Source organism: Aricia agestis, chromosome 4 (assembly GCF_905147365.1).
Source record: "Aricia agestis chromosome 4, ilAriAges1.1, whole genome shotgun sequence".
Classification (NCBI taxonomy): domain Eukaryota; kingdom Metazoa; phylum Arthropoda; class Insecta; order Lepidoptera; family Lycaenidae; genus Aricia; species Aricia agestis.
The window spans coordinates 21,274,178-21,298,323 of NC_056409.1; the positions used below are offsets into that span (position 1 = coordinate 21,274,178).

The window sequence follows — 24,146 nt, forward strand, 5'->3', positions numbered from 1 at the left end:
TTATTTTTGCAGGTAAGTAATGTCTAAGCAATAGTTTTTGCAGTATTTTAATGACCTTTAAATCCTACGATTAATTCAGTAAATGAAATTCCAACTCAAAGTAACTAACTTCACTAATGCGTTAACTTGCTTCGATATTATTATACCTAGACTCCAGAGCAGAGGTTCCCAAACTCCTTTGTTTCGTGGCCTACTTTTAAGGTCATACTGCGAATAAGCACCCCCTCTCCTACAATACCAATCCATGAAACTTGCTATCATTTTAAGTTACAGTCACTGTGCTTTTCAACAAATTATCCGTCTTAGCCAAGTTTACCAATATTCTACAAATAAGCGTCAAGTTACGCTAGGGGCATTATATTTTTAATTAGGTATGCGCGGCAGGATTACAAAGAAAAATATTATTTGATGGCACATCTATGACATGGTGATTATTCAGAAAAGAGGCATTTGATAAAGCAGGGTTCGCCATCCCTGGCCTATGCTTTCTAAATAAGCGAAATCAAGCTTACACAAAAGTTCTTCACTGCTTACCAAATTAATTTACATGGACCCCCCACCTACAATTGTGGACCCCCATTTTTTGTCAGGGCTAACGTACACCCCCAGACTAGAGTCTCGCGTGGACCGTGGGTCCACCTGGGCCACTTTGGGAATCACTGCTCTAGAGTCTAGAGGGTCTCGACTCTCGGCAAATGCTCTCCCAAATGTAAGCAATTTTTCGTAAGGCAGCAACTTTCCTTCTTAAACAAAAATCAGTTTCATAGACAAGTGCTAAGTGCTGTATTTTTCTGCAGTTTCGAAACAGCAAATGTTCGCACCCTGTGTATGTTTTATAGTAGAATTGAGGACAATGTATACTTTAGTTATTTTCGTACCAATGCTTGTCCGATACCATACAACGTAAGTATGAACTGAAAATATTAAATCTTATAATCAAATTGTATGTCACGTTATGTCGGGCACGGCGTGAGCGGCGGGGGGCGGTGGCGCCCCGCATAATTTAATATAGCGCGCGTGCACTTTGGGCCTCCGCAGCATACGGAATCTTCACACGTACAAAATTTCATCTACTACATAGAAAGCAGAGAAGGACAGACAGATGGACGGACAGAGCCAAACTATAGAGATCTCTTATTATTCTTTATATCCGTCGCGTCTGGACTCTGGAGGCGTTTCAATAGATAGGCCTACGGAACCCTGAAATGAACGGATCGGGCAGATCGGCGGCTGTGAATGGAGCCAGGGCGGGGGCGGAGGCGCGCGGCGCGGCACTCGTCGTGCGGCGGCGGCGGCGGCGTGTCGGGCGGCAGTAGCGCGCCATGTCGGACGCCGAGGGGGGCGCGCCGGCCGCGGGCGCTCCGGAGGGGGCGCCGGCGCAGGACCTGTACCGCGAGAAGCCCGCGTCCAAGGTGGTGCGCATCATGACGGTCATGGCGTACCTGACGTCGGTGTCGTTCGCGGCGATCCTCCTGTCGATCTACTACATCTGCATCTGGAAGTCCCCGGAGGCGCCTAAGGGGGACGACCCGGGGTACCTGCTGGCGCGGCAGGGCACGCACCGGGACTACGAGCCCGCCTACTACTCCGCGGACCTCCCAGCTAACTTGACAGGTGAGTATTTTGACTTGCACATTCGGCGGAGTATTGCCGTATGCCGATTGATAATATGCCGGTGAATGGAGATGCATTACGAGTACCACTTCCAAGTGTCTATAGCATATTGTTCATGCCAATGATGCATCAATCACAGTTCCCATCGTCTTGATTGCTGAGTTACTTTCTGTTGCCCTGGATACAGCTTCGTGGTTGTACCTGGAAAATATTTGTAACCCCAAAACTTTTGACTATAAAGTATTTTATATATTTTGTACCTTTATTTACGCAAAGTCTTATTAAAATCTACTTAATGACATTACGAACATTATATTTACCCATTAAACACATTAAAACTAAAGTTTCTTGGCGTTGTTTGTTACACCAATGCATAATATGCAACAGTCAACAACGCTTCCCAGTCCGCATTCAACGAGAACAACTTGTTGGAGGCATTTTCAGCAGTACGTTAGAATGTTTTTCTGATTTCTGTGTGCCAGTATATTTAATAATAATAGTATGTGTATCTATACATATAAATAAAATTGGAGTGTCTGTGTGTCATATTGAAATTACAGTTTTTTACCACATGCATATGAATGTTTAGACGGTACATATACCAAAATAACAATTTTTAGAATTTTTGTCTGCCTGTATGTCTGTCTGTTTGTTCCGGCTAATCTCCGAAATGGCTGGACCGATTTTGACGGGACTTTTATTGACAGATAGCTGATGTAAATAAGGAGTAACTTAGGCTACTTTTTAACCGACTTCCAAAAAGGAGTAGGATATTTTTTACTTTTTTATGTTTTAAGTATGTATTTTACACCGCCGTTTGTGGACCGATTTCCAAAATTCTTTTGTTGTTGCATAAGACAATTATGGTCCAAATTAGATACCATGTTCATAATGTTTGTGGACCGATTTCCAAAATTCTTTTGTTGTTGCATAAGACAATTATGGTCCAAATTAGATACCATGTTCATAATGTTTGTGGACCGATTTTCAAAATTCTTTTGTTGTTGCATAAGACAATTACGGTCCAAATTAGATACCATGTTCATAATGTTTGTGGACCGATTTCCAAAATTCTTTTGTTGTTGCATAAGACAATTATGGTCCAAATTAGATACCATGTTCATAATGTTTGTGGACCGATTTTCAAAATTTTTTTGTTGTTGCATAAGATAATTATGTTCCAAATTAGATACCATGTTCATAATGTTCATTCTTTGTTATCAACTTATCACATTTTTTTGACGCGGACGAAGTCGCGGGTAACAGCTAGTTAAAGAATAAAAATAAAGTTAATACTTTGCCGAGATAACAAAAATATTACACCAAACTCAAAAGACACGATTCAAAGTCTGTTTACAGTTTCGAAGACGAATGAGAAATATTTAGCGACCAGTTTTAAAGAGAACTTTATAGTTTAAACTTCCTAAATACAGACAAATAAATAATTTTATAGTTTTGAATAAAATATTTATTAATATTTCCGTGGTGCTATTGCTATTATGAAACAGGACTTAGTATCCTTTAATCTCCATGCCAATTTTTTATGGGTTGTGTTTTTATAATTTTCGATTAAATACTGTAAACCTTGATTTTACACTATTACATGATACAAACATTCTATATTCAGCTCTATTGATCGAATCCAGAAAATCTCTTAAAACTACTAAAGAATAATGTACATATTTGTGTGGTGTTCATTGTAAACATTTCAGTTAGCACATGGGTGTTAACTTTTATACCACGATTTTAGCTTGAAGAAAATACGAATATTTTGTGGAATCGTCGTAGTAAATGTAGAGACAGACAGACAGATAGGATTATGAAAATTATTAGCATTCGTCATAACTTGCATTAACAGACGACTACAGATACGATATTTATATTTCATCTTGTTGTTAGACAGAATCATTTATCATACATAATACATAACATACCTAATTTACTAGATGACGCCCGCAACTCCATTGCGGCAGAATTCGTTTATCGCGCGGGAACCATATATTTTTTCGGGATAAAAAGTATCCTATGTCCTTTCCCGCGACTCAAAGTATCTCCATATCAACATATAGCAAAATCGTATCTGCGGTTTGGACATGAAGAGGTAACAGACAAACAGGCAGAAGGTGACTTTCGCATTTTTAAGATCAGTATGGATTAATTAAAACGAAATATATATTGCACAGTACACAATATTGAAAACAATAATATTATAATTATATGCAATTGGCTGCATTATCGCAACACATTATAGTAAAACACGTACGAGTGCGGCGATATTGAGCAGATTGCCGATTCCGATTCACCGCTCGAGATCGATCGAAAACATTTTGCCTCAATAGCAATTTGTTTACATTTCAATCGCTTATAAATACTCGCCCGGAAATAGTTACGTTTTAATTTTAGTTCGATAGTAAACTCGCGAAATGTTTCAGGGTTCCGTAAACAGGAAAAAATCGCTTGGGAAACGTGTGTGAATAATATAATAAAAGGACATTGGGACCTTTACTATGGACAAAATACCCACGGCAAACACTAATGATTCATACCTTATTTTAAAGCCGAGACTTCTACATGTACTGATTTAAAGCTCATTATTGTGGGGTATGGGAATATGAAGCATTTTAAATTAAAAAAGTGACTCAATGTATCAGTTTTATATCAAAGTAAAATAATTATCATTACGGAAAGCACTTTGTTTCTTATAATAATAACAAAGAATGATTACATTTACTCTATTCACTATCTTTTTGTATAAAATCATGTCAAATATCTCAATAACGATGTAGGTGTTAAAGAAAAAAATGTGTCGTTTTTATGCACAAATCTTTATTAATATTAATCGTAACCCTCTCACCGCATTCCACGCCTAATATAATATGATGGTCTTAGGCACTGTGTATAAAATCTTAGTTAGTTACTAATATTATTGAGCTGAAAATGTGCAAAAACTAAAACATATTTTTGTCATTATCTCTACATTCCCATTACTTTATTAAAAAAAAATCTACACAGTTATAACTTATGAAAGGTTATCTAAAAATTAATATAAGTTTCATTCATGTTTGCTGAATTTCGTAAAGCGGGTCATAAAGGTCCCAATGTCATTTCCTAAAATTACCCGTTACGGCATAATCAAAGCATCTGGCTTGCTTAATGACGTATCTTCTTAGAGTTAGTAATTTGTAAGAAGAGATACTTAGATATATTTATATCCATTGACGTACATAATAGACTTTAAGTAATTCGAAGCCAAAGAGAAAATGGTCAGTTAAATTTTGTTTTGTATCAGAAACTCATAATACTTATATGGTAACATATTTTATCTGTCGATTAACATGATTCATTATCGTGCGGCTAACTAAATAAACTTGAACTTTAAGTCCAAACGCTAGTCTAGATAATAATAATCAGAGCTGCGTTACTTCTAAAATACCGGTAATTCTACATGAATATTATACAGATTATATTTCAATTTTCAACGTAGACATAATATAACCAATTACCAAACTATAATTTCTACTACTCTATCTCTACAGTAAGGCCAGGTTCACACGGCACAGTCCTGCACGTTTCCTGCACGTTTTTTGCAGTATACGTCTTATTTAACGAATAAATAATGGCGCATACAGACGACCCCTGTGGCTCAGTCGTTGAACGTGTTGTCAGCGCTCATGCCGGGGGTCGCGGGTTCGAATCCCGCCGACGGAACAATAAGTTTTCTATGTTCATGGGTCTTGGATGTGTATAAAATATGTGTACCATATAATAAAAATCTCAAATATATGTATAGAATAAAGGTATTAAAATATATTATTAAATATCCGTGGTCTGGTATAATCAACAATGTATACATATAGAACCATTCACACGTCGATTGTACTGCACGATTTGTTGCAGTACAATCGGCGTATGAATGTTAAGACGTATACTGCAAAAAACGTGCAGGATTGTGCCGTGTGAACCTACTCTAATTCCTATAATTACTGTTCGAGGAGCGATCCAATCACGCTTGTTGTTACGGCGCGATTGAGAGACGCTGTCAAACGCGGATTGATGGTGATGATGTGGAGCTACAGCTACATCCGATATTGATCCTTATAGCGTTCGCAATAATGGCCATTTTGAGGTAAATTAAGTCTGGGCGGAGTGTGGACGTACGTCAAAACAAACGAAACTCGTTACGCGCGCACATTAGAGGAAATGACGCTCCGATCCCCTGGCTGTCGGTGCTGTCGGCGAACGTCAAAACAATACGATATGAATCGGCGAATATATCATTTGGTTTCGTTTAGATTAAATTGTATTAGAATAGTGGTGCTCGCCTCAATAACAGATGACATGAGAGGCACAGAAGTCATTTATTATATTTATATAAAACGTTACATGCATATAATAATAAGTAACTGTCATATGAAATGAAATAATAAGTAATTCACTTGCTAAATAATGTTTAAAATAAATTTATTGGAATTTATGTTTCTAAATCCATGAGGGAGATAATAAATATATAACGCTTATAATATATTGTTACATAACAAACATAATATTAATTTGCTACTGCTATTAGATCAGAGGCCGTAGCCAAAGTCCCTGTCGTTAAAAACGATGACGAAATTCGTTATTTTGTAATGGGATTTGACATTAGTCTTCGCAAGCGAAATGTAATTTAGCGATGACTTAATATGTCAAACCGCATATCTTTTGATAACGAATTTCGTCATCGTTTTTTACATACATCTGTTTTGCTTTTGCTTTTTACAATAAGAGGGATCTTGACTACATGGAATTATGATCCTGTATTACGGTTTTTAAAAGCTGGTAGCAAACTACTGATGACAATCATCAGGGTCCTATTTGACAACATAATGGGGATTGTCCATTTTTTTTTTAATTTTGCTCATTACAAAAACATTTCGAGGAATAAGGTCAGTGATCGTTTTTCTGTATATAAACGAAAAAAATACCCATTAGTTACTTATATTTTTGAACAAACATGTTTAACCTTTGTTTGACCTTCAATGGCGTTAAATTAGCAATAAATTCGTATCAGTTTTCACATTATGAGAACTTGCATTTGACGAACCAGCCATTATAAATGAGATTGAAAGGAAATTTAAAACATATGCAGAGGTCAATTGGCGGCCGATGATGACGTCAGAGCGAAACTTTAAACATTTATTGAGAAAAAACTAGCCAATGAATTTCAAAATTATTTAATTCTTATTCTTAAAATATCCTATTTTAACGAAAAAAAATATAAAAAGTACATGTGATTTTTCTTGGACAATGCCCATTAGATTATTTTTAAAGCTACATATTTATTTGTCAATTACAGACTTAAATATAAACTTGTACTAAAATTAAACAAGCACATAAACTCTCTTACAAATTCGATTTGTATAACCTTAGTTAAATAGCGCCGAGATTAAAAAAAACACATTAAATTTTACGCGTAGAACGTAGAAGCTCTACGCCGTAGCAGGTGCTACGGCGTAGCACTACCGTAGACCCTGTGTAGCGACATCAAAAGAGTCCGTAAAGTTACGTTAATATTTTCTACATATTACAAACGGCAAAATGCTTCCGTACGTGACGTGGAACGGAAAGAATAAGGTAACGTAATTGAATAACGCTTTGTGAGGCCAAGTGGCGTGCAGCGATGTACGGCTTCGCTGAATTAAGGGATAAATATACCGTATCCTTGTCCGGATGTGGAACTCGGACGACGGCAAATCGGACTGGGAAGTGCCGGATGAGGAACTCTGACGATGGCAAGTCAGGCCGAGAAGTCTCGCAGATGTGGAACACAGAAACACAGATGGCAAAACGGAAAAGTCGGACGTACGTCAAAACTTCGTATCTGTGTTCAAAAACCGAAACCCACGGGCGTAGCCAGGGCCCTGGCTGCGGGTTTTGGGGGTTAAACCCCCCTCCCCCCCCCCGTTCTATAAAATTAAAATAAGGACAGGTGTGCGGCATTTCTCATTTATTACTAACTATTGCAAAGTGTGTATGTCTGTCACCTCTTGACGCCCAAACCGCTAGACCGATTTTGCTGAAATTTGGCATGGAGATACTTTGAGACCCAAGAAAGGACATAGGATACTTTTTATCCCAAAAAAAATGTACGTTTCTGCCGCGATAAACGAGTTTTAGCGCAACGGAGTTGCGGGCGTCATCTAGTACTATATCCGACCGAAAGTCGATTCTTCGCCAAAGCCTAAGATGTCCGTCTCCAAGATATTATAATATAGTGATTTGTGTACTATAGATGACGCAACAACGTTGAGCCAAAATTCGTTTGTCGCGCGGGAACCGTACTTTTTTCCGACATAAAAAGTATCCTAAAAACAATAGTAAAAGTAAATGTCCTTACGTGAGACTCAAAGTATCTGCATACCAAATTTCAGCAAAATCGGTTCAGCGGTTTGGGCGTGAAGAGGTAACAGACAGACACACTTTCGCAGAACTTGAAATAATTAGTATGGATAACACCAATCACTTTTTGTTTTACATAGCACATAGTTGTAGGAGGTGCCGTTCGTATAATGTAACTGTGTACACGAAAGACCGGACAACGAGGTTGTGTTTGTTGACATACACTTTGTGTTGTTTGCATGCCAGATATTTGTAGTATAGACACAACGAACTATTAATTATATTGTTAATACTAAAATAATAATATTATGAAGAGTAGTATTTATTTTTGTTTCCATCGAATGTAGGTGCCGTATTATAGTAGAGTAAATCACAAATAAACACATCAGGCTTTATATAGCCTTAGTCGAGATGTATATTTTTGGCAGGATTTTAGTTTCTAAAGAAAAAAACTACGACAGCTGATCGCATTATTCAGCACCGTACGCGCCGAGCCCCCCGTATACGAGTACACGCATACGCGTATACGTATACGAGTACACGCATACGAGTACACGCATACGAGTACACGCATACGAGTACACGCATACGAGTACACGCATACGAGTACACGCATACGAGTACACGCATTGTAGTACACGAAATGCGGCGTGTACGGTGCGGACTGCGGACCAATCTGCGAGTTTCACATTATTTCACACAACGAATTCTAAAATGCGGCGCTGACGCGGACGGCGCGTGCTTGCTGATAGATGTACTTACGATCACCTTTGAGCATCATTACTGTATGCTGAACGCGAGTAGCCTGTAGTCGGACGGTCTTGGCATTTAGTCCGACTTCACGTCAATGAAGCGTAACAAGCGGCCGGATTAACTATTGCGGATTATGTAATTTGTAGAATTACGTTGTGTACTTGTGTCCACTTTCTCAAGCAGCTAAAGAGCTCGGAATTTTATAAACAAATACATTCAACTTGTCTGTAGACTGTATACGCAAGTGTCGTGAGACTTTGTTCATTACGTTTAGATTTTGTGGAGACACTGTGTTACTCTACGTAGCACAGTATAAAGGAGAGAAAAGATTATGAGCGAAAAGGTTTTATTTTTAACTAGATGTTCGGCGCGGCTTCGACCGCGTAAATTAGATATTTCACAGACAAATTGGTCCACAAAAAATAGCCTATCCTTCACGTGGTCTACTTCTTATCTGTGCCAAATAACAGAAAAAGTGCTCTAGTAGTCCGTGAAATAAGCTCTTTCAAATAATTTCCCCCCGTTTTTTCCACAGTTTCCTCCATTTCTTCGCTATTATTGGTCTTAGCGTGATTAAATATAGCCTATAACCTTTCTCGATAAATGGGCTATCTAATACTGAAAGAATTTTTCAAATCTGACCAGTAGTTCCTGAGATTAGCGCGTTCAAACAAACAAACAAACAAACTCACCTGATTTATAATATTATAGTATAGATTGGCGGTGGGACGGGCGACTGTGACCGTATCTTTAAGGAAGAAAACGGCTTATACCGCCGGCAATTTATTATCAGATATATAGAATATATATATAAGGACTAAGCCAGCTAAAACCGAAACAAAATATTTGGAACCGTTGCTTAAATAGGGGGCTTTTTAAATTGAATATAAGCTTACTTTAACTTAAATAGTGATTTAAATGAAAGTCTGACGTACTACTAAGACCTAAAACAGTGCTATTTAAGTGTACTACTTTAAGTTTTATTTTTTACATAAAATATGTAGTTTTTTTAAGTGTTAACGTGTTGCCGCTCTAGGGAGAGTTAGTAGCAATAACTCGACCACAATCGATCATCGGTTGACAAAGATTTATCGCGGGCGCAACGGCAGGCGGCGAGCGGCGAGCGGCGCATAAAATGCTCATAAAACCACTAATAACGCCCGTCTATAATAAACGTTAGCTTCAAAGAACGCATGTTTACAAAACAATAAGCACCTTTGTTTTGTGCGAGCGTAAAATAAGCTACTGTAGTCCTTTTAATTTCATTCATTGTAACTTCAATTCAAAAACTATACATAAGATATGAAAAAATATTCCCGTGCCCCTTGCGGATTTGCGACCAACTACAAATAAATAACTCGTTTGTGTCTTCGTAGCAGAGCTACGCGACGTTGAGGTCCTTAGTTCCGATAACCTATGTGTACTGCTATAACAGCCTTTCCCAAGGTGGGCGATAGCGCCCCCTTGTGGACGCTGATGAGTAAAAGGGGGGCGGTGTGGAACCCAGAAAAAAATGGAGGCGTTGTGTAGAGTTCTCGGTGTGAGATATCATTTCATTTCATCTGGATTGCAATTTTGACTAGCAAGTTTTGGTGGCGACTTCTTAGAATATTATAATTTGGTAAACAGAAATCCCGGAATCCTGTGACTGGAGAAAATTCAGGAATGCAAATTAAGTCAGTGGTAATGATAAAATCAAAGACTTCTATTTAAACTGGATAAAATATGGTTATAAAAACGTCTAATTTAGCATTTTGTATGTATTTTTATAAAATTTGCGGCAAAAACCCCTTAATTTAAATAAAGATAAGAAAATAGGCGAAACAATGGGGGGCTTTAGTTCAAATAAGTTTGGGAACCCCTGTGCTATAAGGTACTCAATAATCAGGGCGAGCGAAGCTAGTCCTAGTATATCCCACAACCTGTACATTTTGTGGTACACTTTACGGAAAAACTATCACGCCTATTGATTTGTGCTTTAACCAATGATATTCTATGTTACTAAGTATTTTAGAAACTCATTGGCTTTAACATAGTAATTTCTATTTATATTTAGATGTGTTGTCATCAGGCAGTCATGGTGTGACGACCCGAGCCCTCACAAAGCTCGGCTTTTAGCTAGTAATAATAATAATTAGCAGCTATTTGTTACGACACGGATATCCAAATTCCATAATTAATTGAGTGTACTGTCGATCCTTGTTGGTAACTGATAAAACACAATTAGTGGTTTTTTAATTCACGTTTTAATAGTTGTGTGTTATCCGGATTCCGGATGAATAAAAATATCCGGAATCCGGATAGGTTGATCGAACTTGATCTTTACCATGCGGATTCTGTAATGAGTATCCTCGTAGCTCAGCTACGCGCTACGACGTCGAGGTCTAGACACGATTATAGCTTCGTAAATAAATAATTTGTAATCGTAGTAGAGATAAAACCATTATACGTGGTCTAAAATCCGTAATCTTATCGCAAGTAAGTACTATCAGTATCAGAGAAGTTGGCGGCAGATGGCGGACCTACGTAAATTGGTCGCGTTGTGTCAAACCCAGCCGACAGATCACAGCTATCATCTAATCGATATAATCCGACCAAACGTCGTAGGTCCGTCGATTGCCTGTGAATCAATTTTTTCGAAAGTACAATAAGAGATATATGCGTTACGGAACAGAATAATTTCGCAATGTCACTAGACGCACTATGCAGTACGTCGTGGAGGTTCATTCACGAGTTTTATCTCAAAGTATCCCCTACTATAGCACAGGTCCTGTGCAATAGTAGGGGATACCTGTACCACAGGAATAATATATGAAGCTAGAGTTCTTATCGAAATATATTACACAACGTAAATTCGTTGCGCCAAAATTCGTTTACGCGCGAGAACCGGGATTTTTTCGGAATAAAAAGTATTAGCTATGTCCTTTCCCAGAACTCAAAGTATCGCCATGGCAAATTTCAGCAAAATCGGATCAGCGGTTTGGACGTGAAGAGGTAACAAACAGACATTTAACTCTGTAGCTTGATTGTATGTTCGTAGCACAGCTACGGGCTACGACGTAGAGGTCTAGAAATAGTAGGGTAAATGTACCGGAGGCCCAATCTCCTACCCTATTCCCTTCCCCACCCTCTCCTAATACCCTATTCCCTCTTAAAAGGCCGGCAACGCATCTGCAGCTCTCCTGATGCTGCGAGTGTCCATGGGCGACGGAAGTTGCTTTCCATCAGGTGGCCCGTTTGCTCGTTTACCCCTTATTTCATAAAAAAAAGCAAAAAAAAAAGATAACGCAAATTAATCAAGTCTTAGCATTAAAAAGAAAAATGCGATATTGACAGGATCTAACGGTAAATCGCAGTCAGAGTAGACAGAATTATCGCAGTCTTGTTGTTGTTTGTTTTCTCGATACTTTAATTGACCTTGAAAGTATAGTCCAAAAACATGATAGCTACTAAATTAGTAGTACTCGCTTACCAAATTAGGGGTACACGCGGCAAGTTTCGTAATCCGATTACCGTAACACAATATGTGCGGCGAACACAATCAATTACTCGCTAAAATCACAATAGACAGAACGAACCAGTAGGCCGACTTCAAAAAAGCTGCCAAATCGACGCGTTGTACCACCGCGTGCTACCGCTAGCATATGCTACGTACGGGCCGGCTGAGCATGGCAGAGTCACGGCGCGCGCCGGCTGATATGATATACTACGTGAAATGTAGGTACATACATTTTGAGAACACTTCTAAGGGTTAATTTAGACTGCAACGCGACGCGTTGATGCACTTCTAAATTTGTATGGATTTTACAGATTTCAATTGCGCGAGACGACAAATCCATACAAATTTAGAAATGCATCTACGCGTCGCGTTGTGGTCTATGTCGTTCGACTGGTTCGTTCTGTCTACGTAGTACGTGCTAATATCTCTCCCGCTGCGCCGCGCGCCATTTCTGCCTACGATATCGTTACCGATGTTTCGACTGTAATCGCGTTAACGCGACGTCTTGATAATTTGACTGTAGCGATATCAATTTTTCTCAGCAATGACTAAAGCTAAGAAATTAAAGTTCATTGTCAGTATTCATCATGTCTTTGTTTTTGAATTACCCATAGCATAACACGATTGGTCAACTTTTATAACACAGAATAATCAATCAAAAAGACCTCTGTAAAAAAGGGATTCCTTTTTTGCCAACAGAGGAGAGTGATTTAAGCTTCAAAAATTTGTATATAGATTGGTTCAATCATACACTTTAATTTGCCCATAGCTTATATAAAATGTATTTATGGTTTTTAAATTACGCGACAAAACCATTTTGTCGCTTACCATTTTTTTTTTGCTGTTCCATTGCTTGTTTTCTATGAGAGGCCGGGCCGGCCTCCTATAGAAAACAAGCAATCTAAAACATATCCGACACGGTTTTTTTTACTTTAACGCGGCGTCACCTTAATGAACAATTACCTTTATTGTATTTTGTTAACTGATCACTGATGATATATTACTAGACCATGACATTAAACGCTTTTTCTCAGAAAGTAAAACGGCACAAAAAGGTTTTTTGAAAACTATTGCATAGCATTCCGTAACGAAAATGGTGTTCGAACGGCGGCACGTAACGAAAAGACTTCAGCACGGTGTTTGTGTGCGTGCGGCATAAGTTGATAAAAAATTATATGCAATAGCTTTACCGCAGCAGTCCCCGAGTGCAACACGTATTTTTTATTATCCGCAGGAATTAAATTAGTGGGTCTTACTCGTCGCCGACATCAGAGATAGAGCCGTTGGTTTTGTGTTACTTGAGTGGCTGTTTCACATAATATATCACTATCGCTGAAGACATGTTAGACGAGTTAGTCGGCTGTTTCGCTTCCATGCCCCTATGATGACGTTTAAGGACCCCAAGCTCTATCCTAACCTAACCCAACCTCTTATACGTATTACTGTACCGCGTGTGCAATAAACGCCACCAGAATTACAAGGTGAACACTTGTCGTAATAATTGTGGTACTAGGAAGTATAGATTGGTTAAAAAGACAAAATATGATCTTCGTTACTCCTAAATATTCTCGATCGAGGGAATTGACTTTAAGTCATTTTGCAAAATACAAGTAAACTGCAGAAACAAGGCCTCATGAATAGTATTCATTCGTGTATGACGACCACGGTAAATGACGCGTGAATAAAATTCTGAAATAATTTAAATAATCGGAGCAATAATGTAAAAGTAACAAAGTACACACAGCTGAATTCTGGCAGACGCCAGTCGTTATAGATAAGAATGTCTATTCTTCTTGTCATACCTATTTCACTTCATACAAATTCATATACAATGACTTCATCTGCTCGAGGGTTTCGAAACGTGACTACGATCTAATAAAGACTCCACAAACAAGAAAACTTTTAGCAACAAATAAAACACGTTTCAGTTCCGAAGTTGCGAAAAGTTCAATAAGCCGGACTTACATAATGAGGAATTAATTGTTGTCGGGGCAGCAGCTGCCGAGCAACAACAGACTCGCGGTCAAAGTCCTACTGACCTACTTTATTCTTTCACCTTACCCTTACGAGCAATAATAAAGTTAAGCTTTAAGCGGTCATCGAAGGCGGGAATTAGACGAGATTAAGTTTTACAACGTGTGCAGAATTTGTAACCATTGGCGAAATGGTGGGTCCGTAAGATAATGGGATTTATCGATCCCGCCCCCCCGCGCCTTCCCCCGCCCAGCCCCGCGCCGCCGCCGCGCGACACGCGCGTCACTCCCGAGACACCCGCCGCAATTACCGTCGGACCCGGCGCTCGCCGTCCTCCGGCGCCCGACGCGTCGCGAAATCGCGCTAATGGCCCCGGGAATAGCGCGTCGTAAATTAAGGATAAACAAATGAAGTCGCCAGCGGGGCAGTCGGCGGCGACTGGCGCGGCGCGCCGGGCGTGACCCGAGGGAAGTGGGCCACGTCGATAGCGGGCGGCGGGCGGCAGTCGGCTGCAGTCGGCATGTCGGGGCGGTGCGGCGCGGGCGCGCTGGAGTACGAGCGCAAGGACAACAAGAGCGTGCGCGTGCTGACGGTGCTGGTGTACGTGCTGTGCGTGTCGCTGGCCGCCATCATGCTGTCGCTGTACTACGTGTTCTTCTGGGAGCCGAAGGACGCGCACCACGCCCAACGCAAGGTGCACACTGTCACGCGCACCACACTGCCCACTTGCTTACCACACACGGGTACGTCACCCGCTCGCACCGGCCCGCCGCCAGCGGCCCGCCGCCAGCGGCCGGCCCGCACCGGTAGCACGATCACGAACTAGTAACTACCTGCTAAAGTACTAACTACTCGTAGCTCCCTCAAGCGAAACTTGTACGCAAATAACCACAATTTTCATTAAATACGAGCGCTTTACCACATATGCTTCGTGCTTGGGCTACAGGCCTAAGTTTAACCACTATAGTTTACGACTGTTTCCCTAATGTCCCTCGGCATTGAAAGACGATGATAATATGAATGAGGAGCGTAGTCGACAGTAATACTAACACTTTTGGCCGAATAATAACACTATAATAATACACTTGCACTTCGGTAGGATAGTTTACATTAGTATATTATAGTATACAAATAAGTGACGTAGCGCGCTGTTTATATCTGAGCGTTTGTATTGTGTGTATATTTGACGTAGGTGTGCTTTTCCTTTACTGCAGCCCCTGCAGCGAAGATAACGCTTTGTGTAATTGATCCTCTAATGGCCTCTCCGTTGGGTCATGGTGGATAGCCATTAGCCATGATAGGACAACTGTTTACCACAATCGACGTTGAGTTGCTCATAATTTATGAGCAACTCAACGTCGATTGTGGTAAGCTACAAAAGACGACAATAGCAATAAATATAAGATAATAATGCTTAATTATTAGTAGGTACTGTCAGAGAAGTTGATTCGTAGCAGGTGGCGGACCTACATAATTTGGTAGCGTTATGTCAAACTCAGCCGGACAGCTCATCACTAATATTGAATTGACATAATCCGACCAAATGACATAGGTCCGTTAACTGCCTATAAATCAATTTCTTCGATGGTACAATCAGCAAAAAAGTTTAAAGGTTATACGTAAGGTATCCATTATAGTAACTAGGCTAATTCATCGATATCACATATCGTCACATTTAAATAATTATTATATCCGTTCTTGAAATTAATAGCATACCTAATTTGTTGAATACATACCACTTCCATCTATATAGTATTTCGAAGTAAGTATTACTAGGCGATATTAAGACCTTTATTAATAAAATAAGCAACTTAATTAAAAGACGAAAAGTCTTAAAGTGAATGTATAATAGCATTTAAATATAGAGCTTACCCTCTCTACAGAATCTTATTATAAGACGATTATATTAAGCTCACACATAAAAAACTCTGCCGACCGTACTTAGGCGAATAGCCAATCTTATTATAAACAATACAAAAATTTTCAGTTATCACAAACCCTTTGCAACATCAAGTCGAAAAACTCGGTGTATTGGGCGACGGTGTGCGGGCTTGAGGGGGGCGGAAAAGGGAGGAAGGCAGGGGGGTAACAAAAGGCGAAGTGGGTCAAGTCTCGTGGCCCAATCCGTGCTAACTGCTAACGAGCGGCCGAGTGCTCCAGTAAAGCTTTATGTCTTTCCAGTTACAGTAATTGCTTTGCAGTTGAGGCGGTCAGAAGTGAGCGGATAATGTAAGATAACACTTTAAACGTCAACTATGTACTGGTCTTTTCTTCGCATTTTTTTGTTATATTATTATGTGCATTGCGATGTATCTAATCAAGTTTCAGACCATGATGCCAAACAATATAATATCAGGAATGTGTCTCCATTCTTTCTTTAACCGATTCGGAAAAAAGTGGTTTTCCTTATTAGAAAATGATTGACGCCCTAAATATACATACTTTAACGTAATCGTTATATTATTTGCATTTTACAGAAATGTGGATAGGAATAAATATAAGGTTATATTATATCATTTATATGAAAGTTCGCAACTAATGTTCATCTAAACTTCCATTCAAACTTTGAAAGACAAATTAACAATAATGACTTCACATTAAATTACATTAATAGTGGCGCATATAATTTTACGACAGGTTTACGAGTTCTGCGACGATAAAGCTAAACAAGAGCGTCTCGAAGTCCGCATCTTTCATGTATCAATTTAACAGCCATCAAACTGTTTACGATCGGCGATTGTTCATTTTCTTATGTAAACGTGTAAGATGAAGAGACGTGTCACGTGGCCGCTTTAATCTGAAAAATTATATCGTGACATTTTTGTTGACGGTCCGTTAATCTAAATAGCACTTCTCTCACCCTCTGTAATTGAAATAAGATCTCAGTGAGCCGCGACCTTGACCCGGCGTCATCCGTCCAGCAGATAGCATCATGTTTACATAATCTCCGAGCTTCTCGAGTCTCGACACCGATGAAGGGGCATTTTGCTGCCATCGCTGCTGATTTAGAATGATTCATAACATTGTTTGGATTCTAGAATCTAAAACATAGTTTTATTTTATTAACCCCCGAATAAAATTATTAGCTTAATATTAGTTTGACGTGGCTGCCTGTGTGTGTGCGAGTCTGTCCGTCGCATCTAAACGACTGGACCGATTTTAATCTAGTTTTTTTTTTGTTTCAAACTTGACACGATAGTGATATATATCAGCTCGTTCAGTGCAGTAAATTTTAGGTTTCATAGTTTCATGAAACGTTGTAAATTCCAGTAATTCGATCGGTTCAATATTTTGCATTTATTCCTAACACTTATCAGAGTTTTGAATCGGGGTTATTTTTAACTTACTTAATTTAACATTATTTAAAACACTTCATGCAAAAAAAATACAAGGACGGGCTTCCTGCCTTATGGCATAGTACTCTACCTGCCAATCATAGATGTTTCATTTCAAATTATTGTTTTGACTTTATCACAAGTCCACCTAACAACTTACAATAATACAATATGAGTAGTTTGAATTTTAGAGAAATTATACAAAATATTACAATAGAATAGAATATAATAGAATACGTTTATTTTGTCACCACACAACATATTATACAATACAGAAAATAAATAAATAAAAAAGTAAAAAGGACTTGACTTAAATTATAACTATTGCCTATGGTATATGTTATGTGATGTCAAAATTGGCCCAAGCTCAGCTATACGCAGCAAGCAAGCCTGCTGCACTGGTATTCTGCTGGGACTAAAGAGTGACTTCACAACATATCATTGCAGTGATATAAACAATAAATAATTATGACTACAAACAACAACTACAACAGTAAATTAAAGGACAGAAAAAATATTTAACTAGGTACAAAATTACTATAAATTATAAAGACAAGTGACAAGTGTACAAGCATCATATTTACCTAAAAACTTACAGAACAAAACTATGAAGATTATCGCCAATTTAAAATTAAAATTTCCAATCTATATAATTTGATGTCACAATCGCCATGAAGCATAAAACATGCTTCATAGCGCTTGTGAGTTGTGACACTAAATTGTGTGCTACAGATCAGCTGACATTACGTATAACATTACGATTAGCCGTTTTCAGAAACAGCCGTTTTGTAATGCAGTGCAGCACAAGTGCAAGCAAGCACTCTAACTGAACTCAAACCTCAAGATGTTGGCCCAATTTAACGATATAAAATGTTCAACTGCGCTCCGAAAATAATATATGAATCGTGTTACTCAGCACCGAGTAAAATGGAATTACTTTATACTACCTCACACAGATATAGAGATTACGTTATTATGTAATAACCATATTTTCGTCGGGTTTTGTCTGTTCGGTTCGAGGAGTTGTAATAAAGTTTGTTCGTCGGCAAATCCCTGAGGCGGTACCTCAATTATTCACTTTCGCGTTAAACTTTGTACACAATAGACTAAGGAGCATGTCTTCTTCTTATAAACGTATTAACGTATAAAATTATTTACTAAATTATTTTGCTTATTTCACTCAATGTATTTTTTTTATTATGATGAATTTATGATGAAAGGGGTATGAAGATTTTGGCGGACCTAACTGTCCACTATTGTCTTTTTTCGCGTTCACGAATATTTTTTCAAAAAAGGATAGCTAACATCAATACAAACAAAAAATAATCTTGGACAAAACCACGTAAAGTGTCACATTTCGAAGATATGGGCTGCCAAATTTTACCAATTTAAGATATTGCAACTTTGGCAGCTTTAGCCCCAATTTCACCAACGACTTTTAAAGTTAACGCCGGAATTAGTATCACGTTACCTCTTTCGATTTTCATATGAATGAAAGAGAAGACATTACATTTTAACAAGCTGTTAACACTAACAGACGTTGGTGAAATTGGGGCTAAATCTTCGAAATGTGACACTTTACGCGGTTTTGTCCAAGATTATTTTTTGTTTGTTAGTTAGAATAGTTAGCTATACATTTTTGAAATAATATATTCGTGAACGCGGAAAAACACAATGGCGGACAGTAGGTAGGCCAGGCTCCATATAAAAATCTTCATACCCCTTTTAAAATCACTTTTTTAACCCCCAATGAAAAAGGTGTAATAAGTTCGCGTGGTTGTCAATTATTCTTAGGTCATATTTTTCATGTTCCCGCGTGACTTCCCGCGACTCAAATTCCATACCCACCATTGTCGGTTCAGTAGTTTATGTGTCAAGACGTTTTCTTTTTTTATAAAATAAGGGGGAAACGAGCAAATGGGTCACCTGATGGAAAGCAACTGCCGTCGCCCATGGACACTCGCAACATTAGAAGAGCTGCAGGTGCGTTGCTGGCCTACAGGAGGAGGTAGCAGGCAGACCGACACACTTTCCCACTTTTATTACAAGTGTGAAGTGTAGAAGTATGGATTCTACTAAACTACCGCTTTTACCGAACTCTCAGTAAAGTAATAAAGTGAGTACTGTGTGTACCGGGAAAGCCGTTGGAAAGCCGCGGCACTTGCTATTTCCGTCAATTACACCGGCCGGGATCAGCGGTACTCCACTATCTGTAGACTAGTGCCGGCATAAACAATATGTTTAGGGCGTTTGAGGTATTTTATTTTCTGTAGATTGTGTGCCGGCATAAACAATGTGTACACAGTACAGTGTGTCTGAGGTATTTTATTTTCTGTAGACTATGTGCCGGCGCGGCGTAAACAGTGCGTTTGAGGTATTTATTTTACCTAGGGATCAACATCTGTACACTATAGTGCCGGCATAAACAATGCGTATAGAGCATTCGACCTTTTCACTGCTGCTCCCATAATATTATGCATTACGACGTAGCAAGTGTCTATAGGAATTCATGCTCATTGCTCAATATATGATCTTATTGTCAATGACATAGACTATAGAGCAGGGGTCACCAAATGGTGGACCGCGGTCCGCATCCGGACCGCCGACCCATTGTGTGCGGACCAAGCATTTTCTTCTTTAAAAATTAATTTCAGTCTCGACATACTGATGAACTTGTAGCAACAAAAATTGTTACTTTCTCATTGATACAAGTAAACACCTTTGTAATTTCCGTAATTACATTTGTTTATTTTTTTTTTAAATGTGTGGACCGCGAATGTCATTTTAATTCTTAAAACGGACCCCGAGCGAAACTAATTGGTGACCCCTGCTATAGAGCCTTTGGCTAATCAGTTTAATTTTCAACTTTTGCTGAAATCGAAGCCTCATGGTTTCGATTCCCGCAAAATCGAGTTAGCAAGTCATCCATTCAACGTTGGTGTTTTCTCCTTTAGTTTCAGATTTTGTTAGTTTTTTATCTTTTAAAAATATGAATCATTACGATTTAGGTGAATAATAATGTTATAGGATATTAAAATAATTAACACAGTCACTTTCTCTACATAGATATACTACGAATTTTACTCCGTTTACCTACCAGACGCATCTTCATAACTGGAGCACTATTTACAACAAGTTTTGACCATATCCCATCAATCATCAGACCGCGAACGGCGAACATCGTATATAATATCCGGTGCATAAACGTGTATGAGTGTAATGTAAATCATGGGATCTTTGCCGGCGGAGCGTCTTTCTAAATATTTACGGAACCTTGCCAGTTGCCGGTATTTACTAGCCCGGGAGTTACGGCCTCTATACATTTTTATGTTCTTTTTTTACTATCCTTTGAACTTGCTTCATTCGTATAGAACACCTACCGTACCTGCGGGGCGCGAATTTACCTCTACTGACTCACGAATACACACTAGTTGTGTCTATCTATTTACGCTTAAACCGATGAAGAATAAATACTTGAAGATTTCCCAGGAAAGGACAATTTTTTTTTTCGGAAAAATGTAGAGTTTCCACACGATATAAGACCATTTCTCACGTATATAAATAATATTTGAGTTAGTCTGTAGGGCGATGTTATTTGTAAATATTAGCACTCAGTATGCACTAAGCACTAATTAGTCGTTCCTGCAAATAATTACACACCTTTCCAGGTTTTGTACAGCGTTACAATTTCCACAGAAATTGTAGTATTTGTTTCGTAAAACGACAATTATTTATAAAAAAAAAACGCGCGAAGCTTTCCCCAGGGGCTACCTTACTTGCGTTAAAGCGTTAATTAAGTTAATTGTATAGTCTGGTACGTCGGAGCTTCTAGAGAGTGATCCTTATGTCATCGGAATAAAGGCCCCGTAAAGGTAAAATAACTTTAAACTGTAACGTGGTGTTTGTTCGCAGGACGAGGCGATACCACAGTGAGCGGGAGCAGCCAGAACAGCACAGAGTCAACGCCGAAAGCCTTCAACTACACATCCACACAAAGCACAGACACATCCGCGTCCACGATAGCTCTGGACGCGTCCGTGCCCACGTCCATTTCGGACACGTCCACACCTACGCTCACCCCGGACACGTCCGCACAGACTTTCACTCCGGACGTGTCCGCACCCTCGCTCACCCCGGACACGTCCGCATCGCCCGCCAACCTCACCGTCGACACATGATATACACTCATGGAGGATATTCGACATGTTCACCAGGTATCCGTCTTATTGTGATAGACGTCTGACCGTCGTACAAGTCTGATGTAAACACCAAATATTTATTGTACAAGTGAGTTTCCGAAGCGCCTAACTGTAGTAGAAATGTGTAGGGGAGTATTGGGCCTGCCCGTACACAGATTTTCTTGATGTAGAAGATGGTACAACCATCGAGCTCATCTCTCTCATATATAATCGATTTTGTGATCCGGGCGATACGTTACATTGAGTAGTTTTGAGGTAATTACCAGAACATTTCATGTTTCAGTTAACATTCATCGCAAGCGCCACACTTAGCGATGCGTAATGTCGAGTGCCATACATTTTGACATCAGCTTCGCTATTAAAACTGAACGCATTCTGAGTTCTGACTAAGCACTCAGTTAATAGTTAAATAAAATTGAAATTAAAACCTCTATGCGGGCAGACCCTCGTGTCATTAGACGGAGCCTCTGATCTCATAGTATAGATCGTTAGGTTTAGAAAGGGCATAATTACTAGATGTAATTACGATACACTTTCGTCGCTGTGTCGTGTTCGAGAGGTGATCGCTCTTTATGTAGAATTAAACATATTTAAAGTTACTTTAAGTAGACACATAAGAAGCAGTCTGGCAACGAACTTAACAGGTTAATCTAGAATGAAATGAGATCTATTCGAGTCGTTATAGTTTGAAATTCGCGATGGTCGAAGCAGGCGCCAGAGAAAAGAGATAGAGAAAAAAATCGGCCAAGTATGAGTCGGACTCGCGCACGAAGGGTTCCGTACCGATACAGAGCAAAAATAGGCTAAAAATTGTGTTTTTTGTATAGGAGCCCCCAACCCCATTTCTTTTATTTTAATATTATTATTAGATATTAAAGTACTTACACATATTATAACAAAAGAATGTGTGAAAAATTCAAGTCTTGTCATTATTGATATAGAGCGAAAAAGGGCGAAAAAATCACGTTTGTTGTATGGGAGCCCTCCTTAAATATTAATTTTATTTTCAGTATTGGTTGTTATGGCGGCAACAGATATACACAATCTGTAAAAATTTCAGAAGTCTAGCTATAGCGGTTCTTAAGATACAGCCTGGAGACAGACAGACGGACAGACTGACGGACAGACAACGAAGTCTTAGTAATAGGGTCCCGTTTTTACCCTTTGGGTACGGAACCCTAAAAATGAGAAGAAAATCACTGTCAGTATACCTAATACTTTTTTCTAAACCGCTGGCCATATAATACTTAGAATCTAGCCTCTTTCTAATAATAAGATCTGCATTTTGTATACAGAAGAGCTATACAGTCAGATAGAAAAGTGTCTTAACAGACAAGGACCAAACTATCGTCTTACGTCTGAACTAAGGCGGTAACTCATAAAAAGTTTTTCTTATTAGTCTAACGCAAAATAGTTGTTCTAGTTTCAAGTTTAATCGAGTACTGATCATAAAGTTAATATACCTAGCGGAATAGAGCAACAATCTCGAGCTGTCAAACGAAATCGAAATTGGTTTTATCTGTGTGTAAAAATATGTGTACGTATACACTTACACAAGCATGATTGAACATGATTTCTATGTGATTAAATTGTCAACGTGCGGCACGTGCCGACTGGACGTCGAAAAACGAGTGCTGCTGTCATGTGTCACACGTTTCTTTTTACCACGCAGTGTTACTGATAGTGACATCTCGCTTGCTCAGGCCTTTGTTTCTCTATTCCGCTAGGTATATTAACTTTATGGTACTGATAGAGTCCTTAGTACTAGATATTATGGAGGTAACTTCTGGCGCCCACTCACTACAAACCCACAATATATTATGCATACTCGGTTGCAAGACATGAAATGCATGTATATTAGTATAATATGTTACACAAAAACAAACCTTAAGTATTGTGCACAGGGTTTGATTTCAATTATACAAACTAGCAAGCTGAAAATCATTAATATTGTCAAGATATAATATAGGTCGGTTCGCTCGGGTGGTTCGAGGCCTTTATTAAAAGTTTTATTTTAATTATTATCCACCGGATCGGACTTGACCCGTTATTTGCCTAATAGTTATTGTTAAACAGAATTAAATTATATTTATGTAAATGTAAGATATCAATTTAGAAAGAGATTGATAAGTATAATTAAATTAAATAATGTTCAATTTTATGTTTCCATTTGTCCCTTCAAGCATGAGGTGAAATTTGTATCTCGAGAGCTTAAATTTGTATTTCATAAACTGAATGAGTGGGACTCAACCTTGGGTTACCTCATTAACCAAAAATTTTTGGAGGGTTTAAACTCGTGGCTCACAGAGCTGTCTTGTGGCAAAAAGTATATTGAAAATTTTATTCGATTCCGTCTGCAACCAGCACATAGAGAGGTTTTCTTTCTACGAAAGA

General features: G+C 38.9%; 1 protein-coding gene across 1 annotated transcript; it reads left to right on the plus strand.

Moving 5' to 3' along the window:
• Window positions 1-1,291: 1,291 nt before the first annotated feature.
• Window positions 1,292-22,477, plus strand: LOC121726265. Its single transcript, XM_042113541.1, has 2 exons — window positions 1,292-1,614; window positions 21,466-22,477. The coding sequence occupies exons 1-2, from the start codon at window positions 1,323-1,325 to the stop codon at window positions 21,729-21,731; spliced, it is 558 nt and encodes a 185-aa protein (XP_041969475.1). The 5' UTR covers window positions 1,292-1,322; the 3' UTR covers window positions 21,732-22,477.
• The last annotated feature ends 1,669 nt before the right edge of the window (window positions 22,478-24,146 follow it).